General features: G+C 52.2%; 1 protein-coding gene across 1 annotated transcript; it reads right to left on the bottom strand.

The window, feature by feature from the left end:
- Positions 1–3,243: 3,243 nt before the first annotated feature.
- Positions 3,244–4,369, bottom strand: LOC147911709 (melanoma-associated antigen 10-like). Its single transcript, XM_087427051.1, has one exon. It carries the CDS (start codon positions 4,351–4,353, stop codon positions 3,247–3,249), a length of 1,107 nt encoding a protein of 368 aa, XP_087283177.1. The 5' UTR covers positions 4,354–4,369; the 3' UTR covers positions 3,244–3,246.
- Positions 4,370–11,810: the final 7,441 nt, after the last annotated feature.

The raw sequence follows: 11,810 nt of genomic DNA, 5'->3' as shown, positions 1-11,810 counted from the left end.
TCAGCACGGGGTTACCATGCTTGCTGGTGAACTGAGAGAGAGAGAGAGCATGGACCTGGCATACTGGCTCTCAAGTGCCTGGATGTGACAAACAATGATTCTGCTCATGTCTCCCTTGCAAAGGGTCGTCACATGACCCTCTGTAACTACAAGTAGACTGGCAATGTAGTGTCTCCTGTATCCAGAGAAGACAGCTAGACAACATATGGGTGAGCACTGGTCTCTCCCATGCACCGTCACATACTAGGTGCTCAACACAAAGCAACTACTGTAACTTGTTATGACCACAAACGTGTCCATTGCGTGGAGGATTTTCTGAGGTCAGGTTTGCCTTGAAATTCTCTGAAGTCTTAAGCCTTCTATGAAGCCTACTATGGGACAGGTGCTTTCAAATACAGAACCACATCTCCTTTTAAGAGGATACTGTCAATCTCAGCAGGGAGGGTTCGCCTTCTTCACTCAACAGCACATTTCTGCCCTCGCTTTGCAATACCATATGTAATCTCAGTAGGCTGAGAATTTACTCCTTCCTTTTGATGCATGGGTAAAATCCTAACCTGTGAGTCTCCGCTACCCTCCACATGACTGAACTTCTCTGAACACCTGCACAGGTGACCTTAGGCTCCCTGAAAGCCAGGACGTTCCTGTGGGGCAGGTACCAGAGAAGGACAGTGGGAGAATGGTTATTTTTTCTTTTTAAATTTGACCTAACACGTCCACCAGGGAACCATTTCTCACCTCCTAGGAGGATCCCAGGGTTTGTAAGATGTTTGCTCCTCCTCTACAGCTTGTGACGAAACATTAATTTCTGACCACCCAAATCAGCTCTTTCATCCGTCTATGTGTTCAGTTCCCAGCATCAAATAAGGAGCCCATTAAAGTCCTACTGCAAGCACCAGGGTGGCTTCACAAACCCTCTATGTAACTTCAGGGTTGTATCCCAGGTCCTAGTAGATTATAGGCGCAATGAGACTCGACTCACAGCCCATTTGGAAAACAGCGAGTGTGTTGAAGACTCCCAGGGAGGGATGACCAGGTGTCTAAACGTCACAGTCCAAAGTAACCTTTTCCATGAAAAGGGCTGTGGCTCTCTGACGGGATCGAGGGGGACCTCTGCAGGGAGTAGGAACGCCCTGTGTCAGTGGGGAGGGCAGGAGGTTCTGTGCAGCCTTCAGAGGAGGCAGCAGGGAAGACCCTGTCAGCTGACAAGGTTCCAGAGTTGCGCAGGAGCTCACACAGGGGAAGACCATGGGAAGGGTGCTGTCATGCGGGAAAGAGCTGGGACTGGACAGAAATGGTGACACCTGGAGGAGTCAGCTCTCAGCAAGCCTCGGATCATCCCCAAATTATATTTGATTCTCATTGTTGCCTTCCTTCCTTGGGCCTGCTTTCACTACCTGGGCCTCAGGGTCCTGATTTTGTCACCTGAGAGACATCATGGAGTACTGAGAAGAGAAGTGAATGACGAGTCAGAAGGTTGGCCCCAACCGGGATGTTGGGAGCAGTGCGGGCTCTAGATGAATCCAGACCAGTTTCTAGTCTCTGCCCTGTCACTTAGTAGCCATGCGATGCTGGGAAAATTAGCAAGCCCTCGGAGCCTTGGGCTCTCCCTCTGTGAAGGAAGTGGGTTGGTGAGCCCTGCCTTGCAGGCCTGCAGGAGTGTATGTGATGTACGGAAAGGAACTGGCACAGTGCCTGGTGTGTATGGGGAGTTTGAGGACTCGCAGTTATTGCTAGGATTGTTTTGATCCCAGACCTTCCACTCTCTCCTCTGGGATTTTGTTTGTTTGTTATCCAGGTCATATTAGAGAATATGCAGCTCAATAGGACATGGAATATGCAATAGGCTAAAAAGGATGTTTCGTAAATAAAACTCACTAAATCTTCCCAATTAGGGGATATATGTGAAAATTTGGGGGTGTGGGAATCTTCCCAGCTGGATGGAACATAAAGCTCCTAGAAACAGAATCAAGGACCAACTCCTTCCCTCCCTCCAAGCTGCTCTTCATCCACACCTCTATTTCCATTCATTTCACCCCCACCAAAAATCTAGCCCTGGATTGCAATTGGGCAAATTAAACTGAAGATAATTAAGATTAACACCTAATTTATGCTGTGGGCTCCGGCTCTCCCAGGCCTGGGAAAGGAGTGCCTGGCCACTGACTTCTGGGCTTCACTTCAAAGGAATGCGACCGTATTTCTCAGTAAATCCTTGCAGATTGTGCGTATAAAACTCGTTCTTCACTGTTGTTGGACTGCAATGTGACAAGAGCCCAGGACACCTTCCCTTCCTGCCCCAGGTGGAGATTTCTCTCTGGTTTACCCGGGATCTAAAAGAAACTTTTCAGATCACTTTTCCACTTCAGACTTTCCTCTCAGCCCTAACACACAGGGTCTGTGAGTCTGGCCACTGCCAACACCCAGCTTCATTACAATCAACACCCACAGAAGGAATCGCAGTTTCCCAAAGCCCCACACTGCCTTGGCTCAGAGCATTTACACTTGAGTACCCTCCCTGGGCCCGCACCACTGCTCACCTTCTTTTACTTGTTCTGGAGGGGACACCTCACTACCTTCCTTCTAGGACTGCGGCTCTTAGACTCTCAGTCTGTGGGTGGGGGGCATCCTCCTTACCCTCCTTTCCCCACTACTAACACAGGGCCTTCCAGAGAGCAGAGGCTCAGCAAAAGTCTGGGGAAGAAACGAGCCAGTGAGTAGAGATTTCATTTATTACTCATTTAATTTCTTCTACATTCTTGAATAAGCTAAGAAAATCAAGGTATCTACCTTTTCATTTATGCAGAATGATAGACTAAAAATGATAAGAGAATTCAAAATTGCCATTTAAATTTCTTCTCTATTTTACTGCTAAGTTCTTTTGCATTTCCAAGGAAACTCCTATTGCAATGCCAAGTTGTCTTGTTTCAGACTAAATAAAATGGAAGGTTCCCCTCCTCCTTTTTTTTTACAAAATAGCAAAACTTTATTTTAAACTGAATAAACAGCAATAAATGTGTGACCAACGTCATTCACAAACTTAGATTCGGAAGCTAATAAACTTTATAGTAAAAGTAACAACATTTTAAAATACAAAAAATAGAAAAAGATACATTTCAAAGCCCCCCCTATGGAACAGGAACACAAAGATGTTACGCTCTATGATGCCCTCAGCCCCAGCCTGGCCCTCCAGTGCTTAGATCATTGACTGTCTTCTTAAAACACAAAGGGAAGACTATGCCTTAGACCTCACTCATGGAAAGAGAAGCTACTGGGCACGGTACTACAACTGGCACTGGCTGTGGCAGTAGCACTATCCGTGCTGGCAATTCTGGCCTGGGCTCTCTCTTCCTGATCTCTCAAAGCTTCCTCGTACCACACTGGGAAGGATCTGGGGTCACTCCCAATGACACCGGCCAAAAACTCCAGGAGACTCATCTTGCTGGTTTCAGCGTGGGCCCTGGGACCCCACAGGAACTCGTAGCATGGAGGATCGCTGTTGGGCACCTGCCGGTACTCCAGGTACTGTTCTTGCACCCAAACTTTGGTGATAAGCTCCCTGGGCTCCCCGTAGATGAAGTGCTCCATCCCGGCATACACCCCCATGACACTCAGCGCTTCCCAGACGTCCTCCTCAGGGGCGCAGTCACCCTCCACGAAGATTATGCTCAGGATAAGTATCAGAATGCCAGTCTTGGGCATGCTCTGCTCATCGCTCAGCATGCCATCGTAGGTGAGGCCCAGGGTGGTGACCAGGACATAGGAGTGTTCGCTGGGGTCCACTTCCTTCACGTCAACGCCAAAGACCAGCTGCATGCACTCAGAGGCTTGGCTGAAGATCACAGGAAAGTGGTCCTGGTAATCTCTGATGACCAGAGTCAGCATTTCCGCCCTTGTGGTGGGCTCCTTTGTGCGATACTTGAGGAGCAGGAACTCCACCAGATCAGCCACCTTGTCCTCAAGCAAGTTTCTGGGAAAGGACTCAGTTTCTGGCAGGGCCTGTGAGGTGCTCAGACCCTCCTCTTCTTGGCTGCTGGAGCCATCGCTTTCAGACTGGCTCAGTGGAGTGGAGGCCATGGCAGCGGGGGAGAGGCAGGCACTCTGAGGGCTCTGGGGAGGACTCGGGGTCCGGGCAACATCATAAACCTCCTCCGGAGTGCTTGAGATCAGAGGATTGCAAGAGGAAGAGGAGGAGGGGAAAGAGGAAGGAAAAGAGGAGGAGCAGGTGGAGGAGGATGAAGAAGCATCTTCTTCCACAACCACAGGCACCAGTGCACCCACGAGGTTCTGTGTCTCACTTTGGGACTGAAGGCCTTCCTCAAGCGTGAAGCGCCGTCGCTTTGGAGCACGAGGCATGATGACTCGTGACAGGGCAGCCGGCAGGAGCGTGGGCAGTTGACCGATGGGGACCCACGGGCCTGGGGGAGACAGGGAGAGTGAGCAGCCTCGGCTGAGAGATGCACCCTTGGCGGCTCTGACAAAGGCGACTTACAGGCCCCCTCTTTAGGGGGACTCTTGGCTTCGCAGGGCTCTGTCCTCCTGGGCGGCCTGTGCCCTAAGAACCTGAAGGAGGAAGTGAGACGGCTCCTCAGGGTGCACCCAGCACAGCCCGAGGTTCTGGGGACAACGGTGGGGTGGGGTGGACTCGGGCGCTGCGGGGTCTCCATGGTTCTGGCATGGGGGAGACCCTGGGTACACGTTCAGGGTGTGTACCTCACCTTGACTCCTGGCGCTGCCTGGGTCTCCTCTGCTCTGTGACCTGAGGACACGAGCCTCAGACCAAGGGCTTCACCTGCGGGTTCCTGGAGCCCCTGTAAGAGGAAACGAGGGGGCACCTGAGGGTGCAGACTGCAAGCAGAGCCCTGGGCCCCCAGTGCTGACAGGAGTGGCGGCCGGACTCTGTGAGGTCCCCACTGTTCTGGAGTGGGTGGTCCACTCCGTGCTCATGCAGGGTCCTCACCATTCCCCTGGCAGCCCCTGGGCCCCACCCCTCTGCTGCCCTGAGGCAAAACTCTCAGAAAAAGTCCACACTCCTCTGAAACTGAACAGAAGGAAGTGAGGGGGCCCCACATCAGTCCACACCTGCCCAGGGGCTAACAGGAAAACTCGGTGGGTTCCATGTGTCCTGGGATGGCTGGTCCGCTCAATCTTCACCTTGACGCCCTCAGGGCCTGGGACAATTCCCTCTGTTGACCTGAGGCCGCCCTCCTTAGGCAAAGGCCTCGTCTCCTGAAGACACAGGAAGAGGAAGCGAGGGGGTATCAATCCACCCCTGATCCCGGGTCTCCCCATGGCAGACAGAAGGGTAGAGGAGGCCTGGGCTCCATGCGTCCTGCTGACTGTGTGGGTGGGGGTCCCCTCAGTCCTCACCGTGACCCCTGCCAGGGCCTGGGATCCTGCCTCAGCTGACCTGATTCCGGAGCCTCAGACCAAGGCCCTCCCTTTCCTGAGACCACTGATCTGGAAATGAGGACAGGCTCAGGCAGACAGGCGCTGCTGGGGGGTTTCCAGGGCTGACATTAGGGGCAGGCCAGATTTCTGAGGGGCCCCCTCTTTGTCCTGGGGATTGGGGTACACTCACTGCTCCCTCGGGGTCCTCACCTGGACTCCTGGCGAGAACTGGGACTCTTCTCTCAGCTGACCAGACGTGCTTCCTCAGATGACCTGACGTCGTCCTCTCAGACCAAGGTCCTCACCTGCCTGAGGGCTCTGAGAGAAATGGGAGGAGGCACCATATCCACGCCAACCCCTCACCCCCCACATCCCCCACCAGGATCACAAAAGGCTGGCAGAGGGGACCAGCCCTTCTGTCCTGGGTGTGGGTTCCCTCAGACCTCGTGTAGGTTATTCGTCTTTTCTCCTGCCAGGGCCTGCCCTTCTTCCTGACCCCCCACCTGGATAGCTGACATCTCCCTCTGAGCAACACCTCTCCTCCCTGAGGACTCCCCACATTCCCACCCATGGTAGAAGTGAGCATGCCATTGAGGACCACCGCCAACTGTTCCGTCCAGTGTTGAGAACAGGGGACAGCAGGACTCTGTGCCGGCCTTTCTTTTCTGAGGTGAGGGGGTATTTTCAGCCCTCATGAAGGGTCCTCACCTTGACACCTGACAGATCCTGGGACTCCTCCCTCTGCTGACCTGATGTCCCCGCTCAGACCAAGGCCTCACCTCCCTGAGATGCCCCATCCCCAACCACGTGGCAGAAGTCAGAGCAGGGTACATCCAGCCATCCTTGTCCGGGGCCTCCCGGGGGCTGAGAACAGGGGAAGCTGGCCTCTGTAAGTTTCCTTCTCTATTGGGGTGGGGGGAACATCCATGCCCTCTGTTCCTCCCAAAGGGTCTTGTTTTGCGTCCTGGAAGATCCTGGGACTCCTTCCTCTGCTGACCAGATGTGGCTGCCTCTGCTCACCTGACACCGTCCCTCAGAACAAGGCCTCACCTCTCAGAGAGCCCGAGGCACAGGTGAGTGAGGATGCACCACCCGCGGCCACCCCTGCCTGGGGTCTGCAGGGGTGATGGGGGGCAGGGCCGATTTCAGTGAGGTCCTCCTCTGGCTGGGGAGGGAGTCCCCTCAGTGTGCTCAAGGTATTCATACTTACTCCTGGCCAGGCCTGGAACCATCCCTTCTGCTAACCTGAGGATGGGTTCTGCAGGCCAAGGCCACCATCCCGCTGAGACCCCGAGGAGGAAGTGGACAGGCCACTCTCCTGACATGCTGCGTGGCCTCCAGGGACTGACCACGGGGCACATTTCTGTTGGGGTCGCCTATGTCTGGGCTGGGGGTCTGCTCAGTCCTCCCTGGGGGTCTAGGGACTCCACCCTCTGCTGACCTGAAGCCACATTCCTCACCTCCCTAAGACCCCCGAGGCAGAAGGCAGCAAACGCCTCCTCGGGTCATCCTGCCCTGGGGCCTCCCCAGACCAGCACAGGGCCACAGGATCCCTGTCTGTCCTGGGGTCCAGAGTCCCTCAGGCCTCCCTCAGCGTCTCCCCTTGACTTCCAGCAGGCCCTGGGCCGTCCGCTCTGCCCCCCTCAGGCCCTGCTCCCTGGACCAAGTCCCCGGTCTCTCTCAGTCATGGATGTGGAAGTCGGAAACGCGGCCTGTGCTCATGGCGCCCTGGCGCCTCCCGGGGCTGCCGGCAGGGCCGCGTTTCTGTGGGGCCCCCTCTGTCCTCCCTCAGGGTCCTCCCCTTGAGCCCTGGCAGGTCCTGGGATCCTCCCTCTGTGGATCCGAGGCCCTCACTGGCCGGAGAGCCCTGGGGGAAGTCTGTGGAGGTCACCTCAGGCCACTAAGCACGGGAACGCCCAGGGCTGACGGCAGGGGCCGACAGGGATTGCCTGGGGCTCCTCGGCCCTCCCTCTGCTCCTCTCCTGAGCTCCCAGCAGGGCCTGGGCCCCGGCCTCTGCCCCCTGAGGCCGCTCCCCGCAGACCCAGGACTCCCCAGCAGGCTCCTCTGAGGACGAGGTGGGGGCCGGGGGGGCTCCGCCTGACCACCCTGCCCCCTCCCAGTCCCCCGGGGTCCCTCAGGGCAGATGGCAGGGGCAGACGTGGACGCCGTGGCGCCCGGAGTCCTCCCTCCCGGGGCTACCTGGACGCCTGGCCGGGCCTGGGCTCCTTCCCTCTGCCGCCCAGGGTCTGGCCTCCCACCGTGAGGCCCTCGGCTCCCTCAGACCTTGGAGGCGGAAGCCAGTGGACGTCACATCCGGACGCCATGGCCCGGGGTCTCCCAGGGCTGATGGCAGGGGTGGAAGGGGTTCCGGATGTTTCCTCGGCCCCACCCTCTGCTCCTCACCCCACTCTGCCCGGCCTGGGCCTCTAGCCCTCTGCCCGCCTGAATCTGCACCCCTCACCCTCAGCTCTGACTCCCCTGGTTGTCTGAGGAGGGGGACGCGGGGGGGGAGCTCTGCTGACAGCCCTGCAGGGGTCCCCCCCCCCCCCCCGGAACGCACAGCAGGGGGGTTGTGTGGGACCCTGTGCTCTGGGGCTGGGGGTGCCCTCCGGCCTCCCTGGGGAGGGTCCTCGTCCACCCTGGCCGAGAAGGGCTGCCGTCCCAGGGGAGGTGCTGGGTGGGGGCTGCGGTGCCCAGGGCTGTGGGGGAGGTCAGAGAAGAAGCCCCCCTTCCCGTGGGGGCTTCTCTGCACCAGCCGGCCCAACACCGTGAACCGTTCCTTTTCTGGATTTCATTTGTCCTGAAGAGGCTGAGCAGCTGCAGGGGCTTCCCTGGATGGTCGTCCGGGTCTATGGTGACCTCGTGTTGCCTGGTTAAGTGCAGGGATTTTCACTTTTTAATCTTCCTTCCTAGTAAGAAATACATTGTACGTCTCTGCCCGCTGCAGCTGTCCTGTATCTATAACACATATGTAGCTTCTATGTGCGTATAGACACATATGTGTCCACACCACGTGAATATACAAATAAACTGTATACATTCATGTACGTTTCTATTAGTCTTTATAGATACATGTAGACTATATATATGTGTGTGTATACTTATTTTATGAAAGAGTACCTTCTCTTTCTCTATGTGATTAGCTCTGATACTCAATATTCTGTTTCTTGTCTATTCTTTATATTCTATTAAAGTAAGAATCCTTTGTAAGGCCAGCCCTCACCCATTAAGATGTTTTCAGGTTGTTATTAGGACAGACGCCAGAGTCAAATGCCTCAATCGACCCATCTTTCCTGCTGGCCTGGTTTTGCCCCAGGGCCACTGGCATGTGTGGTCTGAGGGCCTGCTTCAGATATGTGCAGTGAAGGAGGAGCAGAAGTTTGAAACCTTTCCTCCTTCCCATCATCTGCATCTATGCAGCCTACTACCCTCCCAACTTGGGTGCTGCTGCCCACTCCCCGCCCCCCCAAACACAAGTCTTGGGCTCACCAGTCTTGAGTCTCCCCCAGGGCTTTCTCCTGGTTTGTTATTTAGATTTCATTGTTCATATTGTGTGTTATTTTTGAAGCCTTTATTTTTTTTTTTTAGAGCCTCTTAGGTCCCCAGAAAAATAAGGAGGAAGGTACAGAGATTTCCCACTTCCCCTCTGCCCCCACACATGCATAGCCTCCTCCATTATCAACATACCGCACCAGCGGGGGACATTTGTTATAATCGATGAACCTACATTGACACATGGTATCCCCCTATATCCATTGTTTACATTAAGGTTCACACTTGGTGTTGTACGTTCTATGGGTTTGGACAAATGTATAATGACATGTATCAATTGTTCGAGTGTCATCCAGAGGAGTTTCACTGCCCTAAAAATCCCCTGTGCTCTGCCTATTGCTCCCTCCCCTCACATCCCTTGGTGACCACTCCTCTTTTGCTCATCTTCATCATTTGCCTTTTTCAGAATGTTCGTATATTTGGAATCATACAGTAGGGAGCCTTTTCAGATTGGCTTTATTCCCTTGGCACTATGGCCTTAAGGTTCTTCCATGTCTTTTCATGGCTTGATAGCTCATTTCTTTTTTGCACTGAATCATATTCCATTATCTGGATGTACCACAGATTATTTACCCATTCACCTACTGAAGGACATTTTGCTTGCTTCCAAGTATTGGCAATTGTTAGCAAAGCTGCCCTAAATACCTGTGTGCAGGTTTTTGTGTGGACATACCTTTTCACCTCTTTTGGGTAAATACCCATACGTTGCTGGATCATGTAGTAAGAATATGTATGTTTGGTTTTCTAAGTAACTTACAAACTGTCTTCCAAAGTGGCTGTACCATTTTGGTCTCCCATCAGCAATGAATGAGAATTCCTGTTGCTCCACAACCTTGACAGCATTTGGTGCTGTCAGTGTACCAGATTCTGGCCATTCTAACAGGTGTGTAGTTATTGTGTGTGTGTGTATGTGTGTGTGTGTGTCTGTGTCTGTGTCTGTGTGTGTATTTAATTTCATTCTCCATTCTTTGGCTTTCCAGGGTTGATTTTGGGAGTGGAAGACAGACGTCCGAGCTTGCTTATCATCTTCGCCGCTATAGTCTTTTAAGAATTGAGTTGCCATCTTTGCACTATTCTGTTCTCCCTCAAGGAATAGAGCATACTGCTCCCTTTATACTCCTTCTACCTGAATCTATCAGTAAACTTTTATCGTTGCATTCCTCAGATCTTGTGTATTTTTCTTCAAGAGCTTCTTAGTTAAATTTTCATTTTTGTGGCTGTTGTGAATGGAGTGTTTTCTGTTACTACACGTTCTAAATAGTTTTTGCTTTGGTGTGGCAAGGCTCTTGATATTGTGATAGTTGTGATCTGCCATCCACTCTTTTTCTGAAGTCTGTTTTTCCTTTGAATATTCCATGTGCCCATTCCTCTCAATTTTCCAGGAAGGTGATGATCTTGTCCCACCAAATATTAACTCTTTCTTTTCAATACTCATTCTTGTCATGTATTGGGATATCCATAGCTCTAGCTTTGTGCTCCAGTGCAGCCTCTAAAAGAAGAGGTGATTCCACATGTCTGTGACTTGTCTCTGACAAGAATGCTTCTAGCATTTCACACATCAGCGTGTTTGCTGTTGCTTTCAGGAAAGGGAAATTCCCTACTAAACTTGTTCCACTAAAAGTTTTTTTCCATAAACTCTTGGTGAATTTCCTTAAAAGGATTTTTATGTACCCATTGATGCCATCAAGGATTTTCTCTTTTTTCCCCCACTCATTTGTTAATGTAGGGAATTACAGTTGAAAGCATTTTCTAATTTTTAAATCATATTTTCATTCGTTAGACACAGCCTGTTTGTCCATTGAATTCACTGCTATGTTGAATATGCTATTCATTTATTTAGGATATTTGCTGCAATGGGAGTGATTTTGGCCTAAGCATTCTTTTCACGGTGGGGTCCTCCTCTGGTATTTAAATCAAGGAGAACTAGCTTGGGAAAATGAGTTGAACAATTGCCCCTATTTTTTATGGTTTGAAAGAGTTGACCTAAATGACGACGAGTTCTTCCTGACCATTTGGTAGAAGTGGCCTCCAAAACCGCCCTGTCCTGGAACATTCGAAGGTGGCTGGAGCTTAAATACAGTTTCAGTTTCTATTGTACAACATAGGTTTTCCATTTTTTCTATGGATCCATTTGGCCATTTTTTTAATGGTCCGTGTTAGATAGGATATCAAATGTAATGACATGATATTTATGATAAAAGCTTTGTATTCCAGAACGTCTCAAACATGCAAACAGTAAGGAATAGTATCATATACCCATCTACCTGACACCCAGTGTCACCAGTCTTCCATACATTTTCCTTCCAGATTCTCGGAGGTCATTGACACGCTGAGGCTTTTTATTTAGGTCTTTCAAGTGACATCACAAGCCTGCAGATCGCTAGGGCTCAAGCTGGGAAAAGGCAGAGCCAGGCTGGCTAACTTTTGAGAGTCTTACCCAGAGCATCGGAGGCAGCTTCCAGCACATTATGTGCACTTAATCCTGTCCTTGGGGATGTCATCCCACTTCTGGCTGCTTTCTAGGAGAAAATGCAGGAAAGGTAATTGGAAACATCATAGCAAGAGGAGGTTGAGGGTTGTCAATTAGGAACTCGATGTGTTTCACACCTTGAAAGAGCTTGTGTGAGCAGAATGGTTTCAAAATGAGCACATGCAGGGAAGACCCTCCAATTCCATGCTGTGCTGTGAGAGAGAATTGGGAAGGTGGCTCCAGGGCTACAAGGAACCGTGCAGCTGGGAGTCCAGAGGGCAGGCCCAAGGCAAGAGGTTCACTTCGGCATTCAGGGCATCCATCCACCAGGAGGACCATCCCTCACAGAGCTTTGGGTTTGGGGTTCGGAGCAGGAAGTGGGCCTGGAGGAGGTCCTGA

Source organism: Ceratotherium simum, chromosome X (genome assembly GCF_057802395.1).
Source record: "Ceratotherium simum simum isolate JZ-2026a chromosome X, ASM5780239v1, whole genome shotgun sequence".
Taxonomy (NCBI): Eukaryota; Metazoa; Chordata; class Mammalia; order Perissodactyla; family Rhinocerotidae; genus Ceratotherium; species Ceratotherium simum.
This window is presented reverse-complemented; position numbering and strand designations above follow the sequence as displayed.